Source organism: Nematolebias whitei, chromosome 3 (assembly GCF_014905685.2).
Source record: "Nematolebias whitei isolate Nwh7 chromosome 3, NemWhi1, whole genome shotgun sequence".
NCBI classification, from domain to species: domain Eukaryota; kingdom Metazoa; phylum Chordata; class Actinopteri; order Cyprinodontiformes; family Rivulidae; genus Nematolebias; species Nematolebias whitei.
The window spans coordinates 54,968,201-54,995,117 of record NC_056500.1 but is presented as its reverse complement, the minus strand read 5'-3'; the positions used below and the strand labels follow the sequence as shown (position 1 = coordinate 54,995,117).

The 26,917-nt window shown below is 42.0% G+C and overlaps 1 protein-coding gene across 1 annotated transcript in view; it reads left to right on the top strand.

Annotated features, from left to right (window-relative positions):
* The first annotated feature begins 4,546 nt into the window (after nt 1–4,546).
* LOC119407557 (cadherin-24) overlaps nt 4,547–26,917 on the top strand; it is an 89,575-nt gene continuing 67,204 nt past the window's right edge. Inside the window, exons 1-2 of the mRNA XM_037674377.1 lie at nt 4,547–4,558; nt 4,991–5,152. Of these exons, the coding sequence (XP_037530305.1) occupies nt 4,547–4,558; nt 4,991–5,152 (174 nt within the window). The remainder of the gene's footprint in view (nt 4,559–4,990; nt 5,153–26,917) is intronic.

The following is a 26,917-nucleotide window of genomic DNA, read 5'->3' as shown; positions in this document are numbered from 1 at the left end:
GGAAGTGTTTTAGAGTCCATATTCATGTTTTTTGAAAACTGGTACCAGTAAAATAAATCTTAAAACATCACTTTTGCGTTTTTGTTTTAAAACTATTGAAAACAATGTCACACTTCTTTTCTAACTTTCAACCTGAGTGCTAATTCTTTTTCTTGTGTTTACATTTCATACACAGCATGGACGCTGAATGCAGAGGCTTCACTTCTTGTTTCCTGTTTTTGGTGTATTTTTGTGGCTGTGTTAGAATGCCCCCCAGAGGCATGGCATAGCTACAACAGCATTTTGGTTATTTTCTGTAATTCTGTGTAAAAGAAAACGTGTTATTAAGTAAATATAAAACATGGTGCTATGCTTACAAGATTTTTATAAACAGCAATTTAAAAAGAAAAAGCATTTTTAATGGTGTTTCCATGTGGACAAGGCCATAGCTGTTCTGTCATCTTAAAATAACTCCAGTCTCAAAAACTTTTTGGAGTAAGTGTCCTATGCACTGTGGGTGCTACAGCTAGCTGCTGCTACTATCTGAGTTTGAAAACAATCGTAGAGATCTTCGTAAACTACAGCATATTGTGAAATTAACTGAAGTGTAAAAGTTTATAAAATGTAATTTAGATAAAAGTTTACTTTTGTTTCACGTTGCTAAATGGCAGATGCCATCCACTTTGACTGTTCTCAAAGCACTAGCTAACAGACTAGTTGTTAGCTCATCAGTTCTATCAGAAATAAACTCGTATTTATTCAAAATAAAGGTCATTCAAACATCTGAATGATCGCACTAAGTGTTTACAACGTTCGGTCAAAGAACACCTTATCAGTCACAGCTCCTCTGTCTGCCTCCCATGAGTAAATCAACTGCCTAACCATGGAGACATTTTTATTTGACAATTAAAGTACATGCTGAGGACTTGCTCAGCAGAATGTGTTTGCCGTTCTATCACTTAAGCTGTCTTTGCGTCAAGTCTTGACAATAATGAGGTGAGTGAGGTGCTGAGTATGGTTTGCCCCTCTCTTTACCAGTCTGATTCGGGTGGACTTAGGAGATTTGCACCAAGCAGGGGGAAGAATGGATGAGAGGACTGAAGGCATTAAGATGAATAGCAAAGGCAGAGGGAGAAAGAGAGAGAGATGTGCAAATGGAGCAGCGTGTATTTACATCCCGGCAGTTAAAGCAAGCCCACCATCCCTCAGCCCCCCCCCACAATCCCATCTTAAAGCACTTCTACCACCATCCCCTTTTTACTCCCTCCATGTCTCCCATTTCCTGTTTTTAAAGGTCTGACATGCACAGGCTATTTTTAATAAAAATGAAATAGTATTGTTGCACTGAAGTGACTCAGTGCAGAGTGAAGTGAGACTGAAACAGCGATTTGCAATTTGGGGCCATGTCACCACTCATCATTCCATTTGGAGCCAGCAACAGCAAATCGTCCTCACGCTTTCATTCTTTATCCCTGCCTTATAGCCCCCCCCCCCCCCCCCCAAAAAAAAAAAAAACACCCACCCACCCCCCCCCCCCCCCCCCCCACACACACACACACACACATCTCCAAAGACTTCTAACAACAGTGAGTGACATGTACTGCTGGCAACGTGGGCTTTGGAGCAAAGCTGGCAGGGAGAGACACACGTCGTGAGCTCTGTCTTTGCTAATGCACAATAACCAGGGAGGACAAAAGGATTTTGGAAGCGCCACTTCTCATATTTTCATAGACTTAAGATGCTGGCAAACAGATGTAGAACATGATATGTTACATATGGATGGCTGGTGTAATTGCATAATAAAATTAAAGGCCTAGCATTCCTTGACAAAATGCCCAACACCCGGCCCCTAAGAGAGCCTAAGGCCATCTAATGTCAAGAAATGACTGTTCCGAAGCCTTAAATAATATTGTTATAATAATATATTTTATAAGTTGACACGATCTGAGCAGTGGCGTAAGAAGCACATATAATTGTTACAATGCCTGTGGGTTAGAGGATTTGATTTGAATGACTCTCAGCTGCCCCCACATCAAATTTTTGTTAAATGTTGTGAGACTGACAATGTATGTGTGTGTGTGGGGTGGACACACTGGTGTGTGGGGTATGGGGGTCTTCCCTCAGAAAATTTTCAATAAAGTAGATGCCATTTCCTGCATTCTGGTGTCAGGTTGTTTAACATCTACATTTACCTCCATAAGTGAACACTTGATTCAATAACTATGTTAGAGAGCATGTCAAAAGAAGTAGTCTGACCAACAGCTCTCCTTGTGTGAATAAAGCATGCTCTGCTTCCTCTCACGCATCCTGGTAGTGCTAAGCTAGTGGCACACAATACAGACGTTAGCTAAGATGCAACAGACGTAGTGCTCCGCTTCTCTCACACATTCTAACATCCTAGCCCCATCCCCATCAATAACTGCCAGCACTAACGTGGACTAAAGCTAGCATGCAACACAGAGGTCCCCTTCACATATAATTGTTACAATGCCTGTGGGTTAGAGGATTTGATTTGAATGACTCTCAGCTGCCCCCACATCAAATTTTAGTTAAATGTTCGTGAGACTGACAGAGCCAGAGCCATTTTTGTGTTGGCTAATATGAATTAGCTGTGGAAGCCATCTTAAATTAGACTGATTTCAAAAGGAATTAGTTGTAGATATGCAAGTGTAGTGAATACTCTGCACGTTTAATCAAAATCTGTCTTGTGGCTTTTGAGATATTTTGCTAAAAGCTAAAGGGGCTTAGCTCCAACAGTTAATGCTAAAGTTTTGAACAAATATCTTCCACAATGAGGAGCACTTGGAACATTTGTTGTGAAAGCCTCTCAGCTATACCCACGTTCAATTTGAACACATCTGTGAAACTGACCGAATGTATTGTCTAAGCTTGGTTAGCTGTGGCAGCCATCTTGAAATGGGTTGGCTCCAATACCTAATCAGCTGTAGAGGTATATCCAATGGCTTTCTTCTGGAAATTACATTTTTATCAGTCTAGTGGTTCATTAGATATTTTGCTAACAAACAGGTACTGTATAGGCAAAACTCTTGTTGCCTATACAGGTATTTGCCTGCAGTAGGTGGGTGGCTTTTGGAGAAATAGCAATGAACGAAGTGACATTTCTGTTCCTTCATTCAAATGTTCCCATGTCTGTTCTCTGCTTGTTTAAATTGGGTCAGTAGCTGGAGAGAAAAAGAACACTCATTTCATTTCCACGTGTCCTTCTTTCATACGAAGAATATCATTTTGAATATATCACACAATGTTACGGCTCGTAGTATAGAGCATGATCAAACGCTTCCTTTAGGCCATCCCCCCACCCCCGCTGCCTTGGACCAAAGAACGGGCTTATCTGGACATTTACTAAGCCTGAGAATGCTGGGGCTTTAGGTTTGGTCATACAGTGTGTCCTTGAGCCAAACTGGTAATCATTTGCCAACAAATTCTGGATAAATGTTTGTAGAATGGTAAGACTTACATGGGGCCATGGAAGGAAAACTTTATCAGATATATGTGAAAAGCCCATTCCTGTGTTTGTACACGGCTCCTATTGCTCTGTGGAGATGGGAATGCATGCCTCCGTGAGTGCACAAAGGCAAAAGCGGATGTCAGCCATGTTCCATTTATCCTGAAAACCAGTAAGGCAGAGTGATGGATGCATATGGAACGTTTATATAAGAAGAAAAGGAAAAAGTCTGCAGCCACTTTGTTTCATGTGAGCTCACTTTTCCACCACTTCAACTTTTATCGATCAGCAGCTCAGGACCTGAATCAGACGCAGATAGTAAAAAACAAAAAACAATCATTGAACTTTTTGGAAATTGATTATATTATTTATGAGCCTAATTAATCTCTGAAATGGGGACTTCTTTCTCTTTGGGGCATTGAGGCATGGGGAAAACCATATTTAGGGGTGGCATCAATCACCTGCTGTCCAGGCAATTGTGTGTGACAAGGAGCAGTAAAGCACCTGAGCTCCACCTCATCGCCAGCCTCCTGGGCTACAAATTAATTGAAAAATCCCAAAGCCCACACATATCTCTCTGTGAATGAGATCAGGAACCAGATGCAGGAGCAAAGGCGAGGATGAAAATGGATACTCACAGCTCAAATCACGTCTTTTTTGGTTTGTTTGTTTCTGGGGTGCTTTCTTCTTACACTGCTCAGTTGAGAGTTTCTTTGTAAAACAACAGCTATTTTTACAGCAGCTGGCAGAGCGCTCAGAGGAGCAAACTAAAGCTGCTCGACAAACAGCAGCGACATACAGAGACACACATTCATGTAGAAACTTGTCTGGAAATATCCTGGTCTTTGTTAGATAATGAGTAAGATGTGCATTTCTCCTCCACTTTTAATGAGTGCAGTCCAGATCACACTAACTGTGTCTTCTTCTAGGTGATCCTATGCAGCATGATCACTGCATGGAGATGTATGAGAAAAGAAGGCAAGATGGAGACACATTCTAAAGGGGGGAAAGGAAAGAAGAAGAAACAGTACAAAACCACCATAGAATCCAGTGTCTGATCACTTGTTCCTCGACCATTACCTGAGACGAGGTGCTCCCTGGATGCTCATGATGGTAACACGTGTTGTGCTCCTTGTTCTTTTCTTCTTTCAAGTGGAAAGAAGTGACATTTCACATGCTGCTGGCCTTTTAGAGCAAGGCAAGGACTTGCCAGGGATGTCAAGCAAACAGCAACAAGTCCTAATTCAACCAGAGCCCAGGGACATTTTATTTTTGACAATCAAAGAACTGGGAAGCCATGGTCCAAAGGCACAGGATGATGTAATAACCCCGCCAAACGTAGCTTTTCAACAAAATGGCAGAAACCCTGAGGACTTGGCCTTGGACTACCCAAACAAGAAACCGGACAGACTTGATCGTTCTGAATTTTACCCTGACGTGACTTCAAACAGCCAGAAAAACAGCGGTCTATCTAATAGGGAGGATGAGGGCGCAATTAATGGTCTCAGCCCTTTGTCGAGGTTGGAAAAGGTGTTTGCTGTCCAGCCTGAGCTGGATGTGCACAACAACGTTCGCTCCAAAAGGCCCACAGAGTTTGGGTTAGGGCTACAAGCAGAAGCTTACACCCGCCGCCGCAGGAGCTGGCTCTGGAACCAGTTCTTTGTGATCGAGGAGTACAAAGGACCTGAACCTGTGCTCATTGGACGGGTAAGCATGGATGAATGAATCACCTGCATGTGTTGGATGAAATCATGTTCATGCTTTACCCCTCAGGGTAAGAAAAACCATTTGCATACACATTGTTGTGCATGATTTTAACCTTGAAAAAGATCATTTGAATAATGGCCTAGCACGTCACCCTCTGCCTTTCATGACGGTTTACACTAAAATCATCTTACTGATGAGAAAAGACATCTATTTTTGTCAAACCTTAAAATAATGTTAGGCCCAATCTAATAGATTAATGAAAAATCTGTTAAAGCTGAGGGTATTTGATGGAGCTGACTCTCAGCTACTCCCACAACAAATTTTAGCACAATGTCTGTATAATTGAAGGAGTTATAACCATGTATGTGTTTCTTAAGGAGTTGAGGTCCTAGTTGTGGCCACTATATAAAAACAGATTGACTCCAAAAGATAATCAGTTGTAGATTTACATCGAATAAATGCTTTCTGAAGATTGTTCAACTCTGACCAGCAGCTCATAAGATATTTTGCCAACAGACAAAGGTTGACTTGAAGTGATAAAGCCAAAGTTTTAAAAGAAGATCTTCAGTAACATGTACTGCTGGAACTGAGCTACACTGAGCTGAACACAGCACCTCAGACTGAAGAAGTCTTCCGGATGAAAGATGAAACGTTTCTACATTTTTTGTTGTTTTGCTTTGTGTTTTTTTTTTTTTTTTTTGAATGTCCAGAGGACCAGATTTAACTTTTTTAGATATTGCTAGAACTGTTTGCTGAGAATGACTCTCAGTTACTACCACCTCAATTTCTAGCTTTTTGACTACAAACAATAACTTTACTAATTGTCTTTTTATTTATGTGAGAGTTTCTGTTCCGTGCCCTGAGACGACTTCTGTTGTGACTTGGAGCTACAGTATATAAACAAACTGAATTTAACTGAATATTTTTAAAGTTAATATATTTAAAGTCATTTATGTGTTTTCTAAGTCAAATTGGTTGTAGTGGCCATTTTGAATTGGAACACCAAAGGTTGTAGATCAGTTGTAGATGTGCAACAAATGATTACTTTCAAGAAGATTTATTATTAATGTACACTTTTGTAGTCTACTTTTATATTGGCTTTTGCTAACAGTTTTGACTCTAAATGTTTGATAATGTTTAATACAGCGTGTAGTGCTCAGAGTTTGTTTTGCTGATGACTCTCAGCTACTACCACACCAAATATTGGTGATATCTTTAAGATTGACTGAGTTACACCCATTTCTGTATTCAGTAACATTGCTGAGATGCAGCGGCCATCTTGAATTGAACTGACTTCAACAGTTATTCAGTAGTAGATGTTCAACAATGAGTGTTTAACTAAAATCACTCAAGTGATTCATGAGATATTAAGCTAACATACACACACAAACACAGGCAAAAATATTATTTCCTGACTTTTCCTTGTGGTGGTGAGCAATAAAAAAGCAAGCGTCAGGGTCCTCTGCTCTGAGCACAGTTACAGTTTGTGTTTGCAGTGATCCACGCACAGCGCTAACCTTTTCTCTCAGTTTGGTGTGCTGCTGCTCACTCGTCATTTATCTGTCAGCATCTCCCATCTTACTCTGAACCTTTCGTCTCACTGACTCTGACATTTCCAACCAATGTGGGTTATGGCGATTGGACTATGTGGTCATTAAACTGCATTTTTTGTTGTTGCCTTCAACAAGACTGGAGAACAGTTAGATTCAGTTTTGTCTCAAAAAAACTTGACCCATTACCAAGAACATGTTGACCGTACTTTGAGGTGGAAAAAATTGGTGTGTTTCCATCACTTCTTAAAAGCCACAGTTTGTTTCAAAATGCTCTAAAGAACATAGTGTTAGGAAGAAACTGGGTTTTATCTGGTGTAGTGAACTAGACCTGAAGGTCAAAACCTTGACCTAAAGACCATATGGGACAGGACTGTCATTTCATTGATTTGCATCTAGAAATACAGGTTGACCCATCCTGAGACTTTCTTTCTTGAATTGATCAAGTAAAAGAAAACTACTTTCTATTATCATTACCATTTTACAAATGTTTGATAATCAAATTGTGTTTTAGTTCAAACCATCTTTAAATGTTGAAGTGAACTAATCATTTAAATCAACTGTGAAACAGTAATAATGATTCTTAATCCTCATTCAAAGAAGAAATCAGGTTAATATGCATTTCTTGATTTTCTGTCTTCAATGAGAGAAGTTGTAAGTGTGTCGAAGTTCAAGTTTCGGTCAACTGAAAGTTTACTGAAAAGAAATGTCATGTTTAACTTTTACAGCAAGATACTGGAAGAGGCGACTCCACGAAGTCTGGTTCCTTCATAATATCTTTCTGTCTGTTCTTAAACAATCTTAATCTTTTCCTTGACTTTTCATAACACCTTACATCACAAAACACACCTCTGTTTCGGTCTATCGACCAATCAGAGAGTTCTCAAATGAACCGGAAGTGAGCTTCTATAAATGCTGGAACTTCCTAGTTCAAACTAGTTTTTAGAGCTCCAAGAGGCGAGCTCCAGGTTTTCGAGCTCCAAGAGATGAGCTCCAAGAGAGAGCAGTAGCAGTAAGCAGTTGAGTTGTCAGCTGATGATGGAGAGTTCTGTGAGAAGTTAAGAGTTCAGCTCAGTCTTGAAGCTGCTGTAAGCTCAGTCTTGAAAATGGAGTAGCAGTTCTGAGAGTTTGGAGTTCCAGAGTTCATGAAGGCTGGAATTCAGGATGCTGCTGAAAGAGAAGCAAGCTGAACCAGAGACAATGTGGGAATTATGAACTTCTGTTTCGGATAACCTCACGACTCCAGAAGTTTCAGCTGTTCTCACGGAGACGCTGAAAGAGTTGAAAGGAGAACTCTACACCAACGCTGAAACTATCTTCAGAAAAGGTAAAAGTTCGATCTCAACCAAGCGTACCGTTGGGCCAAGCTGATTTCCAAAGGAGCGTGCATGTTCTGGTTAAAACAGACAAATTCCCTCACACATCTCTCTGTAGATAAACCTCATCTTTCCATCTTTAAATTCTCCTATCTGCTAGCAAATTAATCCAGATGTTTTACAGAAATGTCTGTGGTGAAGCAACGGAAAATCATGGCCGTATGGTTTTCCTGGTTGTAAAGCTGATTAATTATGTCGTTATTTTCAATTTTGCCAATTAATGTAAATGTATGATGTGTTAAACTTGATTCTGTTAATAAATGACCCACTGTCGTGGTGAGTCAAAGATAATTAACGTCTCACGTCCACATTTTACTACATTCAATGCACGTACATTATACAGTCCAGAAAAATGAAAGAATCCGTTTTAACAGTATGAATATATGACAGATATGTTCATCTACAACTGGTGGCCCGTTACGTGTTCATAAATGGACTGTATTCGTGTAACAATGAATATCATGTTGGCATGAAAAAATTGCAGATTCTGGCATGAAGGAAAAAGTGCAGATTTTGCTGTGAAACGCAGCTGAGCTGGATGCTTGGAGAAAACACTTCATGTTTGCAGCTAGAGATGCTTTGAAGCTGATATTGTGAGTCAATATGTCTTTATGAAAGCTGAAATTGTACATCTGTTGTGTGTAGCTAAGCCGATGAGCTGTGGAAAGCGTTTATTCTGTTTAAAAGGACGGAGTTTCTGCTGCAGACCCGGTTTTGGTCCGGTTCTGAGAAGTTCGAACGAGTTTGTTTTAAATGGTTTAAAAGACGTTTTGCCACGGAGCGCCGCCTCCGTTAAAGCTGAGAGCTTGATTTGTTACATTTTTTAACAGAAAATGGTGCATTTTGACAGTTTAAAAGACGAAAAGTTGACGGACTTTGTTCAGGCTAAGACTAACATGCTAGTTGGAAAAACGCTGCGTGATTGGTTGAATTCAGCTGAGTTGGAACGCTGTGATTCGCTGAGAAGTGAGTGACGTGCCTACGTCATTTCCTCTCACCCCGTTGTTGCTCTGTCATTGGTAGATTCAGTCACGTGACCCGGAAATGAAAACTCGTTTTCATAGGGATTTTCAATCTGTTTTTAAAGCTGAAATAAGCTTTAAAGTTGCATTCTAATTCGCTGCCCGTTTGTTTGAAGCTCTAATCGCTGAAATTTTGCCAAATTTGAGTTTGAAATCCGTCATTAAATGATGTTTTTGAACAACGCTAGCGATGCTAATTTTAAGCTAACAGCTAACGACCGGATGAGTGACGTGTCACGTCACTTCCTCCGTGTCAGATGGTAAAGCTTGGTTGCACCGAAAGCCTTTGCTATGCTTAAAATCACTAAATAAATTTGCCACATGTCCCCTGAAAACTCATGTTCATGCAAAGAAGTCGTGCTTGTTGAAACAACGCCAAGTTTAAGCTTTAAAACCGTTCAGAAATGTTGATTTTAACCGAGTTTAGCCGAAGCTAATTTTAAGCTAAGCGGCTAACAACAGGATGTCAACAGAACGTAACAGGACGTCGTCATAGACTCCTGCTGGTAGAAAGCTAAACACTGCCCCCTCCTGGGAAACTTGATATCACAGTTTCACTTAGTTTTAGGTTATTTTGATGAAATTAGACGTGCTTAGACGCATTTATTGAGTTAATAAACGTTCTTCAAGTTGAATAATCACTGTTATCTTACATTTAAAAGTAATTAAGGTATTTATGCAGAAAGGCATTTACCAACACATTTTTATTCACTGGTAATTTCCTCTGATGGAGGTGCAAAATAAAAAATTAGAAACTTTTTAAAAAGATACAGTTACAAATATTCACAGAGTTGATAAAGTTTACTCATTTGCTGGAAAGATAATACATATGTTCAACTACACTGGAAACACATCTCAATGGGATTAACCTGTAGGTTGAATGAACCTTCCCTGGTGTGTGTGTGATGTGGGTACCTGCACATTATGACAGTAAATACATGCTGTTGTGAGGTAGAACAATTTGTGTCAGACTGTCCTGAGATCTAACAAAGTTAGGTCAGGTCCTCTGGACAGATTCAAAAAATTAAAATTAAAAACTTGTTGAAACATTTTGTCTCTTAGACCCAGACCAGTGGTCATTCCATATGTTGCAGGAGTTTCAGATAAACTAGCTATGTTTACATGAACATAAGTAACCGGATCAAACGGCCATTCGGAATAAAAACGCGTCATGTAAACACCCCGTTCGGGTTATTTTTTGTTTATTCAATGTGACCTGAAATAATTTGTGATCAGAACAAAACGGGTAGTTTACGCCGATTCATAACCTGAACAGTGCACATGTAAACGCTTGATCTGTTCGTTTTTACCTGATGGTGAAAAACTGACCTGACTGCATATGTGCGACTTTGTCATTTCCGCCTGGCTAATGCTAATAATATTAGCATGTCGGGGAAGCAAAACTGGTCGGTGAGCGACACAACATTAGGGCTGAGTACCGAACCAAGGTTATTTTATAGCACCGACCGAACTTCACCGGTCGGTGTATGGATTGAAATGTCACTCTTTTTTCAGTGTCAAGTTTCAGTATTGTCTGTAACGTGTCACGTGGTTTCAGCATGCAGGCAGGTAAAACATGACAAACAGACTACATGTTTACACCCAGAGCTGTATAGAGCTGCCGTACCTAATCTATGTATAATGCATGTCTATGGTGCTTATGACGCCCACAGATGGTTCACGTGTGTAGCGCGTGTGTTGTCGAACGACATCAATTTACGAGCAGAAAGTTGCTCTGTGTTTTTCTGCGAGGAGAGAGGAGAACAGCAGCCCACACCACCCCCCACCACCCAGCATTAAAGTCAGTCTGTGAGTGTTAGAGAGCATGAACGGTCTGGTTCATTATTTCCACGACTGGACTCCTTCATCAAAGAACTCTGAGGACAGAGCTGTGTGTGGGATTTCAGCTGGTAAGTTTATGTTTGTTAATGTTACTGCAGCTTAACACGTGCATCGCAGTGAATTAAACTAGAATCCATGTAACGCTAACTTTAAGATATTAGTGTGTAAATTTATTTTATGTGTATCTATGTAGATAGTAGGGGTTGAACGAGTATATAATTTTTAAACTCGACATTAACATAATAAAACCCGAGTAGAATTCAAGTATTTGATGACGTCATAGATCTCAAGATACAAAAATAAATAAATAAATAAAACTGCAAAAAAGGTAATTATTTACAAAAAAAAAAAAGACCAACAAAACATTGGGAGCGTATATTATGCTCATACCATTAAACATACTGCAAATAAGTCACAGGAAAAACTAAACTATTAGTTATTATTATTAAACTGCAAACGTGAAGAAACATGCAGCACGTCAAAAACAAAACTTAAACTGAAACTGGTTCTGGTTCGGTAGATTGGACCCGGTGTGACCTACAACAGTGCAACACTGCCCCCTACGGACATACGGTGGTCACATAATATGACATCACTACGGATACTCGACGTAACATTTTTAACCTCGATAGATGTTCTAGCAGTCGATGTGTAGATTACTCGAGTGCTCTGTTAATGCCCTAGTAGCTAGCTAAAATCAGAAACTAACTAAAGATTGACAGTAACAGATAAAGCTTAGCTTGTAAACATGTGCTCATCCATCCAGTCAGCTGCTTAAACAGTTCACTAATGTTCATTGTTTATGTTCATGTTCTCCTCACAGGAGGTTTTGACCCTGATGTGGGGAGGACAGAGAAAAGAAAAGAGAGATTGGGGGGGGGGGGCACAGGACAGTCACAAACTTTGTTGTTAAAAGTTTGCTGCTTTTAACTACAGTGGAGGCTGCATTTTGGAGGTAAGTAAGTGATGTTGTTGACAGTTAAACGTTTATCTCTCAGCCTAGATAATGTTTTTTGAACAATAACAACACAACCATGTTATTGTTGATGTTTTGTTCTCATGTCATTTAGGGAGCTGATAAAAGCCCTAAACCCCAGAGAACCACCGAGAAGATTCAGGATGAGACACAGAGGTACAGAAGTCTGCATCAACCCTACCTCAGTGAATCCAGTGACCTGCTGGGGGAATGTGAGGGACACTATGCCAGTGCTGTCAAACTGGCAACCAGGTATCTGTGTGTGCAACAAGCATCATCCACACCCTCAGCATGAACATTTTCTACTGCTGGAGACACCATCGCCCAGGAGCGTGCTTGTTTGTGTCCAGAGAAAGCAGACATGTTGATTTTTCTGAAGAAAAACTGTGAAGTGAAAATGTCCTCAGTGTGTAGCAGTGACCATTAGACACTGACGTGTCACTGGTTTGAAACTGTTCTTTTGACCTGAAAATTATTTGTTTATTTTTATGTAAGAAAACTGCTTGGAAAAGAAAAATACCAAAGTTAAAAAATAAAACCCACGATTTGTACTGTAATGTGTAACATAATTTTCTTTTTGTTAGAATTAATATTAATTACAAAATTGGTACAGAAAAAACAACCATCCAGGAACCGACACCGAAGTGAAGGTATCGACACCGGTACCAATACCAATTTTTTTAGAAATGTACCCAGCCCTACACAACATTTCTACTAGAAACTTTGAAAGAGCTCAAAATGATCTGTATCACCTGTAGCTCAGTCAGGGAGTGCAGTAACGTCTCCACCGTCATTAAAACCTGTCGTGGGTCCATTTTGGGTGCTCAGCTTTGTTTACATTCATCCTGAAAGTAAACCAGAAGTAGAACTTCTTCTGTGTTTTTTAAGGAGCGTTTACCAGTGCACATGTCAGTACTGCTGTTCAGAACAAAGCTTGCTGCATGTAACGCTCGTTATGAACAGATTGTGTCCATGTAGATGTAGGGACACATCAAGGTTTTTCTACCATCAACTTTTGTTCTTTTGATACTTTGAAAGTAAGACTGACTCTCATTCACAAAGCTGGACAGAAAAAAATACATGTTAAAAAAATGAATAACAAAAATCTGTTATTGTAATTAATTAAACACCTGTTATTATGATTTCAGCAAAGCTGAAAGGCCGTTTGTATGAGAACCTTTCCATCTGACCATTGAAATGTAACATCTGAAGCGTTATGCGTATCTCTTCCTAAAAGGGAGGATTCGTCCTGGAGTCTTAGAGTGTGAGAAAGACCCATTGTTCCTCAAGGACTCTTTTGCCATCCCACAGTAGAAATCATTTTTCTGAACAATTTAAATTTCTGAGTTCTCCTGAACAAAATTGAATGTTTTGATGTAAAACTGCTATGAAATAACTTGTTTACTTCCTTTCTCAGTTCAGTACTCAGTTTAAATCATGCATAAGAGAAAGTACATTTGTAGATGTAAAACTGGTAATCAGAGGTTTCAACTGTGTTTGCATAAGTTCTAATGAAAATGTTTATGGATGAGTAAAAACTGCTTAGAAGTTTTGATTATCCTGCTGTATATTGAATATTTACCAAAGCAGAGTAAATTAGCCATTTTTTTTAATTTTTATAATGTTATTAAAGTTCAAATGAAACAGTAACCTGAAAGAAAGGTCCACCCTTTCTGTTTTGATTGGGTCGACCATCAATATTGTAACGCCCTCTAAGTCAAAGAAAGTCATTCTGATATTTAGTTAGAGCAGTCTTGGGGAAGCTTTTGAAGAAGAAAGGTCAAGCAATTGGAAATTTATGCCAGAAGATAAGAAGTTCATGCAGAAAAGAGACAAGTGTTCCAGAGATTTGTCTCGTGTTTCAAGGAAGCATCAAAAGGTTCCTTGTCACCAGAAGGAGAAAACGCAGCCCTCCGGGAGCCCATCAACTGACCCCATCGGGAGCCAGATAACTATCGACTCAAGATTTCATCTGATGTCCACTGTCGAGGGATATCCCACCTTCGGCTCTTAACTCATTGCAAGAGAGTCCCTAGTAACCCTTGGGCGGTTGAACTAGAACTTCAAATCGGTAGGAAAAGCTGCTCCTTCTCTCTGCTGGTGTCTGATGCCCAAGATAAGAAGTTGTCCAGTCTAACAAAATTCATCATTAATAATTAGAATTAAGTCTTCCTAAATTGACAAATTACATCTAGCCAAAACACTTCATTTAGTTAACTTTATAGATGATAATTTACTCTGCTTTTGAACCTCATAATTCACCATATTAAAGTTTAGAAGATAATTCCATAAGATCCAGTCCCCCGGCACAAACAGTAATATTGTGTATGCTGTTCAGTGTCGGGAGGGCTGTGATCAGTCTTACATCGGGGAAACTAAACAGCCACTGGCCAAAAGGGTGGCCCAGCACAGAAGATCAACATCATCTGGCCAGGATTCTGCGGTCTACACTCATCTCCAGGCCAGCGTTCACTCTTTCAAGGATGAAGATTGTGGGATTCCTGGGTTTTTGCCTGTCACTCACTCTTCCTTTCACAGCTAATTAACCTCAACTCACTCCACCTGCTGCTGCTCTGAGGAGGACTGCGTGATGGGGTATTTAAGCACCTGCCAGACACCTCTTCAGTGCAGGGACATCATCTGCTAAATGGTAACTCGTGTACAGCCGACTAACCTTTGTTGCAGCTGGTTCTCACCAACTGTGACTCCTCCAGGACCTTCCACGGCCTGCCTATTCAGATCCTCCCTAGGATCTCATCGCTCCACTGGACTCCACCTGTGGATCAAACGGTGTCCCTTCAACAACCACCATTAAGCATTTTCAACTGGGTCAACCTGCTTCTCTCTCCACCGCCAAGTACCTCAGGACTGGATCTCCTACAAAAACCCAGGACCTCTCCTCTCTTTCTTAGCCTCCACCTGTAACACAAAGAGTAAGGAGTCATTTCGCTATCTTCAAGAATTGAAACATTCTAAGAGACAACCAGAACCCATACTCACCTATTCCTCTTCTCACTTACAGCTGCGATGACACGATCACCTGTAAATAAAGTTCACTTACCTTTTGTAGTTCTGGCTTTGTCTTTATTGAATCGGTCTACTCACTTGGAGGTCGACGTTGATAAAAACCTGATAGTTTGTCCCAGCCAATGGACCCCCCGAGCAAGACTGAGGAGGTAAAGACTCAGTTAGAACCAAATGTAAACACTGACCCTCTCCACTTAACTTTATAGAAGATTTTTATGCAGCAACAAACAACTCAGGACAATCTACGGGAGTTGGGTGGTATGGTGTTCTCTCCTCAGAAACAAATGGTGGACCAAGCTTCATCTTCGACTCAGCCCATCCCTCTGGAACCTACGATTAGGATTAACAATCCGTGCCCCAAGGAACCGGAGGTTCGACCTTCGGAGATGTTTGAAGGTAACACACGCAAATGTGGTGGCTTCGTTCTCCAGTGTAACTTGGCATTTAATCGTGCCCTCATTACCTATTCATCCGATTCTGCCCGCATAACTTATGTGGTTAGTGCTTTAAAAGGAGAAGCCCTTCTGTGGGCACAGGCTTACCTTCGTAGACGCCCCATCAAAACTCTGACGTTTGCTACCTTCTTGAAGGATTTTCTTTGGGTCTTTGACCACCCTTTACAGCAGGAGGAGGCAGCCCCAAAACTTTTTACGTTACGTCAGGGGAAAGAGACGGTGTCCAAATTAGCCATCCACTTCCGCATCATCGCCGAGGAATCTGGCTGGGGTGAGATAGCGTTACGTAGTGCATTCATTAACGTTTTAAATCGACAGATTAAAGACCAACTAGTCACCTGGGACATCCCTTTGGATTTGGATGACGTAATTTCTCTGGCCATTTGGATAAACAGGGTTCGGGAGAGCCTGGTGGTTTGCCCTGTGAGACGTGGAAGGTGGGGTGTACTTTGAGGGAGCGAGGTAATTGTAGGTGAGCTGCCACAGGGTAATCACCTTGGAGATGGGGAAACGACTCACAAAACGAGGTGCAAGTTTACGTCATTCAGTACAAAGAGGGAGGTCCTTAGTGGGCAACCACATCTTCTGGCCCACCTGGTAAGACAGGTTTTGAGACCGTTGATGATTGGCCCCTCTGATGTAGACCGAGGAGGTCTTGATGAGGGCCTTCCTGGCTGTCCTCCATGTGTGTTGACATCTCAGAGCCGCTTGGTGGGCTGAAGGAATCTGGGCTTCTTTGGCCTGGATGGAGAACAATTCTTTTTCTTCTCCTTCTTCTTTCGGCTTTTCCCTCTTCAGGGGTTGCCACAGCGAGTCATCCTCCTCCTCCTCACTCTGTCCTCTGCATCCTCTGTCCTCACTCCAACTACTTTCATGTCCTCTCTAACTGCATCCATATATCTCCTCTTTGGCCTTCCTCTTTGTCTTTTTCCTGGCAGCTGCATTTCCAACATCCTTCTACCAATATACCCACGGTCCCTCCTCTTGACATGTCCAAACCATCTAATCTTATCCAGCCTTGTCACTCCTAAGGAGAACCATAGCATCTTAATTTCTGCCACTTCCAGTTCTTTCTCTTTTTGTCAATGCCACTGTCTCCAGACCATACAACATAGCTGGTCTCACCACTGTCTTGTAAACTTTTCCTTTGACATTTGCTGACACCCTTTTGTCACAAATCACTCCTGAAACTTTTGTCCATCCACTCCATCTTGCCTGTACTCTTTTTTTCACTTCTTTACCACATTCCCCATTTCCCTGGACAGTGGGCCCCAAGTACTAGAAGTCCTGCACCTTTGTGACCTCTGCTCCTTGTAGCCTCACTGTTCCACCAGCCTCCCTCTCATTTACACACATGTACTCTGTCTTACTAAGGCTGACTTTGTATTGAACACTTTTTGAACCTCCACCTCTCCAAGTTCTCTTCTACCTGTTCCCTGTTCTCACCACTGATCACAATGTCATCTGCAAACATCATCGTCCATGGGGATTCTTGCCTGACCTCATCTGTTAGTCGGTCCATCACCAGAGCAAATAGGAAGGGGCTCAGAGCCGATCCTTGATGCAATCCCACCTCCACCTTGAAGCTATCTGTCACTCCTACAGCACACCTTACCACTGTCCTGCTGTCTTCATACATGTCCTGTACCAGTCTAACATACTTTTCTGCCACTCCAGATTTCCTCATGCAATACCACACCTCTTCCCTCGGCATTCTGTCATATGCTTTTTCTAAATCCACAAAGACACAATGGAGTTCTTTCTGACCCTCTCTGTACTTCTCCATCAGCATTCTCAAAGCAAAGATGGCATCTGTGGTGCTCTTTCTTGGCATGAAACCATACTGCTGCTCACAGTCATCTCTCGTCTAAGTCTTGCTTCCACAACTCTCTCCCAGATCTTCATCATGTGGCTCATCAACTTAATTCCCCCTGTCGTTGCTACAACTCTGTACATCACCCTTGTTCTTAAAAATGGGCACCAGCACATTTCTTCTCCATTCCTGAGGCACTTTCTCACCCTCAAATATGCCATTGAATATTTGAGTCAAAAACCTCACTGCCATCTCTCCAAGACATTTCCAAACCTCCACTGGTGTGTCATCAGGTCCTAAGGCCTTTCCCTTCTTCATTCTTTTCAGAGCTTTCCGGACTTCACCCTCACTAATCTTTCCCACTTCCTGGTCCACAGTTTCTATGACCTCTACTCTTCTTTCTCTTTCATTCTCTTCATTCATTAACTCCTCAAAGTACTCCTTCCATCTTCCTGTCACAATCTCCTCACTTGTTAGAACATTACCATTCCTATCATTAATAAGCCTAACCTGTTACATATCCTTTCCAGCCTGATCCCTCTGTCTTGCCAATCGGTACAAGTCCTTCTCGCCCTCTTTAGTGTCCAGTCTCACATACAACTCATCATACGCCCTCTGCTTTGCCTTAGCTACTTCCCTCCTTGCTCTACATCCCATCTCCTTATATTCCTGTCTCCTCTCTTCAGTCCTCTCACTGTCATATTTCTTCTTGGCTAATCTCTTTCTTTGAATGGCATCCTGCACTTCACTATTCCACCACCAGGTGTCCTTACCATCCATTCTCTGTCCAGATGACACACCAAGTACCTTCCTACCTGTCTCTCTAATTACTGTTGCTGTAGTAGCCCAGTCATTTGGACGCTGTTTCTTACTACCCAGAGCCTTTAACAGCTCCTCTTTGAAGTTTTAACAACATTCTTCCTTCTTCATTTTTCACTGAACTATTGTGCTGATGTGCTTATGTAAATGAAAACACACAAATGCTGTTCTGCTAGAGTAATTTGTGTCTTTATTACTCCGTCACAGATAACAGTGTAAAAGCAAAGCAATGTGCAATCATACTCAGATGTACACACACAAATGTTGATGCATCAAAACAGCTCTCACCGTGACACAAGGCTGGAGAGCCACTTCAGCCTGGGTGGAACCAAAAACGCAGACACAGCTGGACGTCCCGGCCGGAAAAGACTCACAGCAGACTCTAACTCTCTTCTGAGCGCTCTCTATTTAATACTTTCCACACTCTGCATCACGTGAGAACATCTCCCAGTGAACAAAACATGCCCACCTGGACTAAAAACTGTGAGAAGCTTCGAAATGGCATGAGAAACCTCGAGATAGCGTGAAAAACTGTGAGAAGCTTCGAAATAGCGTGAGAAACCTTGAGATAGCGTGAAACTTGGAGATAGCGTGAAAAACTGTGAGAAACTTTGAGATAGCGTGCGGGGGGCGGGCAGGCCAAGCCTCCTCCTCAGGCCTCTCGGGTGACTCACAATAACATGTACCAAAAACACTTTATATCAAAGGTTAAACAGTCAGAAAAACAACATTTTATTAGATTCTTTATTCACCCTCTGTCACCTGACACGTTTCCCTCCTCTTGGTCTTCGATGGGGGTTGAAAACCATAGACAATATAGAAGGGGGACAAACCTGATACAGATGATGGTAGGGAGTTGATGGCATTTTCCACCCAGGGTAGGTTAGTGGCTCATTTGTTGGGATACCCTTCACACAACAGATGTAGCATTGTCTCCACCTCTTGGTTAGCTCTCTCACTTTGTCCATCAGTCTGGGGGTGAAACCCTGAAGAGAGGCTAACAGAAATGCCAAGCAGGTTACAGAACTCTTTCCAAAAACGAGAAACAAACTGTGCTCCTCGATCAGACACAATATTCGTTGGTACATCGTGCAGGCAAAAAATCTTTGACTATAATATCTCCCAACTCCTTGGCAGTGGGAAGTTTCTTGAGGGGTACTAAATGGAGCATCTTGGAAAATCAGTCCACAACAGCCAGAATCACAGTATTACCAGCAGAGGAAGGAAGACCAGTAATAAAATCCATGGACAAATGGGACCATGGGCATGAAGGGATAGGAAGAAGTCAAAGCAGGCCCACTGGAGGGCATCTAGAGGTTTTAGCCTGATTACAGTGAAGGCAAGTGGAGCCAAATTCCTGAACATCCTTCATTAAATATTTCCACCAAAATTGAGATTTGACAATATTTAAAGACTTGGTGATGACAGGATGGCAAAACATACGTGAGCTGTGGCATAATTCGAGGACTTTCTTCACATGGTCAGGCAGTACAAACACCCTGTTGCTAGGGCATTCAGAAGGGGTTTGGTCGAACACGGTTAGCCTGTCTGATCTCGGCCTCAAGTTGGGTGATGGACAAGCGTACAGTGTCAGGTAAAATAAATTCTACCTCACCTTTGGGTTCGGGATCAAAGTTCTCCTCAGAGAGATGGGGCATAGCATCCTGTTTCGTGTTCTTGGCTCCAGGCCTGTAGGACAACTGGAAATTGAAATGGCAAATAAATAGAGCCCACCTGGCTTCCCTGGGATTAAGTATTTTGGCTGTCTTAAAGTACTCCAGATTCTTGTGATCTGTCCAGACTTGAAAAGGTTCTTTGGCGCCCTCAAGCCAGTGTCACCACTCCTCAAGAGCTAACTTCACTGCAAGCAGCTCTCGTTCCTCCACATCATAATTGCATTCGGCAGGGTGTCAGACTTCTGGAAAGGAAAGCACAAGGATGCATCTTCCCATTGGCACTGCGTTGGTTGAGGACAGCTCTAACACCAGTGCTAGACATATCTACCTCCACAATAAATTGTCTTTCAGGGTCAGGGGAATGTAGTATAGGAGTAGATGAAAATAGTCTCTTAAGGGTGGTGAAAGCGATTATGGCTTGTTCATTCCACATAAACTTGATTTTAATGGATGTGAGAGCATGCAGTGGAGAAGAAATGAGACTGTAATTCTTAATGAACTTCCTATAGAAGTTGGCAAACCCCAAAAACCTCTGAAGGTGTATGCAATCTTTAGGTGTAGGCCAGTCCAGGACTGCTGAAACCTTGTTATTATCCATGGTGATTTTATTAGGTGATATGACAAAGCCTAAAATCAACATCGTTGGTTGGTGTAACTCACATTTCTCTGCTTTGATGAAGAGGTTGTTTTAAAGTAGTCTAAGAAGCAAATACCTGACATGTTCTTTATAGTGATCTTATTTAAACCCACGATAGTCAATGCTTGGCCTCAGGGAACCCTCCTTTTTGCCCACAAAGAAAAACCTCGCCCCAGTTGGAGAGGCAGACGGCCTGATGATGCCTGCTTGTAAAGACTCATTGATGTAATTTTCCATGGCTTGATTCTCAGGGCCTGAGAGAGAATAAAGTCTATCTCTGGGTGGAGTGGTACTTGGGATTAAATCAATTGGACAATCATAGGGTCTATGGGGAGATAAGGATATGTCCTTGGCCTTGTTAAACACCTCCTTGAGGTCATAGCATTCTGGAGGAACTTTATAAAGATCGGGATAAGTTTAGGGCTGCAACTAACGATTATTTCAATAATCGATTCATTGGCCGATAATTTTTTCTATTAATCGATGAATCGGCAAAAAAACCACAACGTTTTAATTTCCACCCCTTTATTCCACTATTCTGTTAGTAAAATATTGAATAATAAAAATAAAAGTTAGTCAAATAGCTTAAAAAAATAAATGTACACAAAAATATATACAAATGTGTCTTTATACCTGCACAATATGTAGCTACTTTGTAAAATGTGTCCTTGAGGGAAGACTGTAACCTTCAACCATCGACAGAGGCCTTGTGTCAGCGACTCTCAAATAAGGATGTTTCAGTGAAGACAGCTGCTGCTGTGGTGTCCATGATGTCTGTCCATCATGAAGGCTGTCACTGTTTGTTGTTGTTTTCTGGAATGAGAGTAAATATGGATTGTAGCATAATTTACAGCAACTCAAGAAATGCCTTGTTTCACTTACAGTGTTAGGTTCAGGCAAAAGTAGCTAAAAGAGAAATTAAACACACACACACATAAAATACTTGATTACACACATTTGAGTAGACATAATAAAATACTTTAATTCCTGTTTAAATGCAATTCATCCTGCCATACCTGCAGTATCTTCAGACTTTGCCAGCAAATTAAAAGTTGAAGCTTAATCATTAAATTATCTTTGTGTTAGATTTATTTATAAATCACATTTAAACACTGCTTGTACCAATTAAATTAAATAAAAAGAACACATACGTTCTCTATCAGGGGCGCAACTACATATTTTTGAGGTGGATGCGAACACATCATCGGCGCCCCCCCCACCCGCTCCTTTTTACTTGCCGCCTCATACAGCTTAGTCATGCACTTAGAAAATACAGTAGTAATATTACAGATTTTTTTAATGTTACATATTATATCAGGTGATCATTTCAATCATAAACAAATAAGAAGTTTTATAAAGTACAAATATATAACAGTAGTGGTACTCAGTCAGTGCTCAACATTTTATGTAGCGGAAATATGACATCTTAACAGCCTGGAGTCCATGTCAGAGTTTTAACATTTATGACATTTAAACTGTTACATTCCGTGACTTTGCATTCTGCACTAAGTCACTAAGTCATAAGGTCAAAAAAGCATTATATATTAGTTGTAAAAATGACAGATCTTAATACAGTTTTTAAAAATAATGTTTACACGTTATTGCTTGGGATTAAGTAACTGTTCCCTCACTTCCACCTGCATTAGACCAACCTGTTGCCTTCCCCAGTCTGTCCTGATTCTTCCTCTGTCATCTTCTCTTCCTTCTCTCCATCCTCACAGCTGAATGACATTAATTTTGTGTCAAGTAGGTTTAAAAATACAGCAGTCAAACCACAATAGAAATGAAACTTGAATTTAAATGATCTCCTTGTTGGATAACAGTTACTGACTGAACATTTCATCTGATCTGACTCACCAGATACATCACAACACACACCACTGTAGTGATACTGAATAAGACATTTAAACTCAAGTGTCCCTCTGCCAAAAAGGTTGGAAACATGGGTCACCAACCTTTTTGAGCTATAGTGACACTGAGGACTAATTTATCTGATACACACATAAACTTGTACAACTCATCTTTAATTAAAGAATCAATAATAATAAATGTACATGTGAGTGAATAAATTGCAGCACTGAGGGCTAAGCGTTGGATCATAGCTGGGAACTGCCGCCACAACAGTTTAGCTTTCCTGTGTTAATATTTCATGAGTTTTATTTTGGTCATTCTTACACTTAGTGTGTGGATATGTGTGTGTGACAGGCGAGGCGCATGTATCAAATATTCATAAAAATACAGAAAATACTAAACAAATCACATCAATAGGGGAGGCAACATTTAACAGCCAACCGCAGTGTATTAGGCTAGCTTTAGCTAACCTGAATATTTAAACCCTCCTGTCCTGCTAATACACTGACAGTACTTACCTACTATCTTTCAACCACATTGAAAGGCTTTTTTTCATCCCGCCAACATCTTTATCCTTCTCCCTTTTCCTTTTTCTGTTTTGCGCCCCGGATAGCTTTTTTTTTCTGCCGCTCCATCTTGTTGTCAAGTGCACAACGAGCGGTAGTTCAAGATTAAAAAAAAAAAAAAAAACGCGCCGAGTGCGTTCTCTTAGGGGCGTGTTCACAGCCACCTGTGTGGGAAGGGAGAGCGATAGGAGGGGAGGTGAAGGAGCAGAGGGGAGGTGAAGCAGCAGAGGGGAGGTGAAGGAGCAGAGGGGAGGTGAAGGAGCAGAGGGGCGCCTAATCAGTGCTGTTCCCCTGTTATTGATCATTTAGAAAATGCCTACTAGAAAAACATTTTTTCTACAGAGGGTTTTGACGCCCCCTGCAGTGCAGCGCCCCTATGCGTTGCATACGCTGCATACCCGCTTTTTGCGCCACTGTTCTCTATCACCGTCATTAATCCGATAAACAAACAAACAAACAAACAAACAAGCAGCAGCTTCATGTCCCTTCTCACCACAGTAGAAACAGATGCCATCATCATCATCAGGCCAGGATTCTGCGGTCTACACTCATCTCCAGGCCGGTGGTCACTCTTTCAGGGATGAAGATGTTCACATCCTGGACAGAAAGGAACGATGGTTTGAGAGAGGAGTAAAGGAGGCCATCTTTGTGAAAAGAAATCGTCCATCATTAAACAGGGGTGGAGGCCTCCGGGTTCAACTGTCCCCCTCTTACAATGCTGTGATTGCTAGTATCACTCAGCCCTCTGTGAATAGTAAACAGTCATCAGTGTGCTAATGATCCATTGTTAGGCTGATGGTCCTTCTTGACCATGCGAGCAGCTGGTTTTGGTTGTCAGCAGCAAACTGGTTGATCCACTCTGAGAAGGTGCTATTTAAGAGACTGAGCTGAATACAGCACCTCAGACTGAGGAAGTCTCTCGGATGAGAGACGAAACATTTCTATATTTTTTCTCAAAGTCTTGGTTCCTCTAGACTGGTCTCTCTCCCAAAGGCGAAGATCAAATGAGTAGCCAGATCCTCCAGCTGCTAGAGTGAATCAGGGTAGTCTTTATAGGCCAACTCGTCTTTAATCTTTTCCTTAAACCTTTGGAAAAAAGCATCCGTTAAAGCTTCCTTGTTCCATCGGCTTTCAGCCGAAACAGCATGAAAATCAATAATATATTCAGTAACCCGCCTGTTGCCGTGCTTAATGGTAAACAAATGTCTTACAGATTCTCGCTCAGGTAGTACAGGATCGAAGACTCTGCAAAGTTCTTTAGAAAATTATTTGGCTGAGTAACAATACCTTGCGTTCTTTTGCCATTATGCAGTGCCCTAGGACTTGGCTTTGCCTGACAGAAGGGAGCCTGTGTAGGCCATTTGGGATCGCTCTGAAAGAAACGATGAAAGCTGCAGCTGAAAATGGATTTCACATTGACATTGTTCAAGCCCCCTTTAAACAACTCTGGGGGAACAAATCGTGATTCATTACAAGGAGAAGTGTTGTGACTGGTGGATCTGAACCACAGGAGCCTGAGCAATACTCTGTGAAGAGTGTTGAAGGGACAGGTTATGTATCATACCCATTATTTCTAGTACATTACTGGAACATTACTTTTTTGCCAAGATGGCCACGCTCAGAGCAGTTGCAGCTTCACAGGCTCCCGGTACCATCCCAGTTTTTAGAAGTTTTAATATTGACTCTATGCCTGACTCCGTGCGATTTATGGGTGTGAACTATAGCCAAACCGAACTGATGAGAATAGGAGCGAATTTGCCACGAAATATAGCAGAAATCATAAACAAACTCAAAACTATGCTCGGCAGAATGCAGATCTTAAAGTCATCTACCTGGAAGCTGCAGCAGAGGCGTTCCAGCGGGCAGAAGAGGAAGCGCTGTTCCCAGCTTAAGAGGAAAGGATGTCGGGCGGGGGTTATTGTGAGGCTACGAGCTAACCGGTAAACTCCCCATGCCGTCTCTCTTTCTGTCAAATGTCCGCTCGTTGGACAACAAGGTGGATTTACTTCATCTGAGAGCGGGCGCCTCAGAAGAGATAAAGAAGTGTGCGGTGATTTGCCTCACAGAAACGTGGATTGCAAGCGAAATGCCGGATACAGTCTTCCAACTGGATGACAGACTTTTTTTTCGAGCGGACCGCTGTAGCGAGCTAACGGGGAAATCACTGGGAGGCGGAGTATGCATTTACGTGAGTAAAAGTTGGTGCACAAACTGTACTGTTGTAAATAGCTCATGCTCGAAGGCTTTGGAGCAAATAACAGTGAAATGTCAGCCACATTATCTACCCCGCGAGTTCACGGTGACTTTTATCACTGTCGTTTACATTCTTCCGGACGCTAATGCTAATGAATCACTGCAGGAGTTACATGATATAATCAGCTAGCTGCAGAGCAAACACCCCGAGGCTCTTTACATTGTAGCCAGAGACTTTAACCACGTGAATCTAAAGGACTGTCTCCCAAGCTTTTATCAACATGTGGCGATTCCAACACGTGGAGACCACACGCTGGACCGTGTTTACACGAACGTAAAAGATGCATATAAAGCCGAACCCCGCCCCCACCTAGGACTGTCAGACCACATCTCAATCTTCCTGGCTCCTGCTTACATGCCCCCCGCTGAGACGCTCCAGACCGGTACAAAAGAAAGTTAAATGCTGGATCCAGGACAGTGGCCCCATACTGAGAGATTGTTTTGACCGAACAGACTGGCAGGTTTTCAGAGAAGCTGCTGAAAATGGAGGATCGCTTGATCTGGACCAATACACATCCTCAGTTCTGGGTTACATTAGTACATGTACTGACACCGTCTCCACTATCAGAAATGTTAAAAGCTACCCAAACAGAAAACCTTGGCTGAATGCAGAGGTGCGCACCCTGCTGGAAGCCAGGAACACTGCCTTCAGGTCTGGAAACTCAGAGGAGTTGAGTAGGACAAGAAAAAAGCTGGTTGCTGGTATTAAGAGGGCCAAAGCCACATAAGCACAGAGGATCGAGGGTCAATTCATCTCACAAGACCCTCGGAGCATGTGGAGGGGCATTAAGTGCATAACAGATTATAAAGGAAGGAGCGAACAATGCCCCAAAGACCCATCTCTGCCTGATGCCCTCAACAAGTTCTATGCACGCTTTGAAGACCCAAACAGACCACCCAGCACCAGACTCACCTCACCACTGGATGAAGAGCATCTCAGCGTGACCTCAGCAGAAGTAAGGAGTACTTTCAGGAGGATTAATCCGCACAAAGCAACTGGCCCAGACAACATCCCTGGAAAAGTGTTGAAGGAATGTGCTGATCAGCTCTGCGAGGTGCTAGCAGACATCTTTAACACCTCACTTACCCTGTAGACAGTTCCCACCTGCCTGAAGACTGCCACCATCATCCCAGTCCCAAAAAGCTCTACAGTGACTGGTCTGAATGACTATCGGCCAGTGGCCCTCACCCCGATAGTCGCTAAATGCTTTGAAAAACTGGTCATGACTCACATCAAAACAACCATCAACATCAACGAGGACCCTCATCAGTATGCATACCATGAGAACCGATCAACAGAGGATGCCATCTCCTCTGTGGTCCATACTGCGTTCAACCACCTGGAGCAGAAAAACTCTTACGTCCGTATGCTCTTTGTGGACTTCACATCCGCCTTCAACACCATGATCCCCCAAACCCTGATGGACAAACTATCCACACTAGGACTAAGCCCCTGCATTTGCAACTGGGTACTAGACTTTTTAACAAACAGACCACAGTCAGTGAGGATCCACAACCTCTCCTCCTCCACCATAACCCTCAGCACTGGCTCTCCTCAGGGATGTGTGTTGAGCCCCCTCCTGTTTACTCTGCTCACATATGATTGTGCAGCTACCCATCCAGGCTGTCACATTGTAAAGTCTGCAGATGATACAGGTGTGGGATGCATCACAAACAGTGATGAGTCCAGCTACAGGCAAGAGGTGGAACACCTGGAGAGCTGGTGCAAAGAGAATAACCTTCACATTAATGTGAAGAAGACAAAGGAGATGATTGTGGACTTCAGAAGGAACAAAAACATCTACACCCCCCTGAACATAAGAGGATCTGCGGTGGAAGTGGTCTCCAGCTACAAGTACTTGGGTGTACACATGAATGACAACCTCAGCTGGAGCAACAACA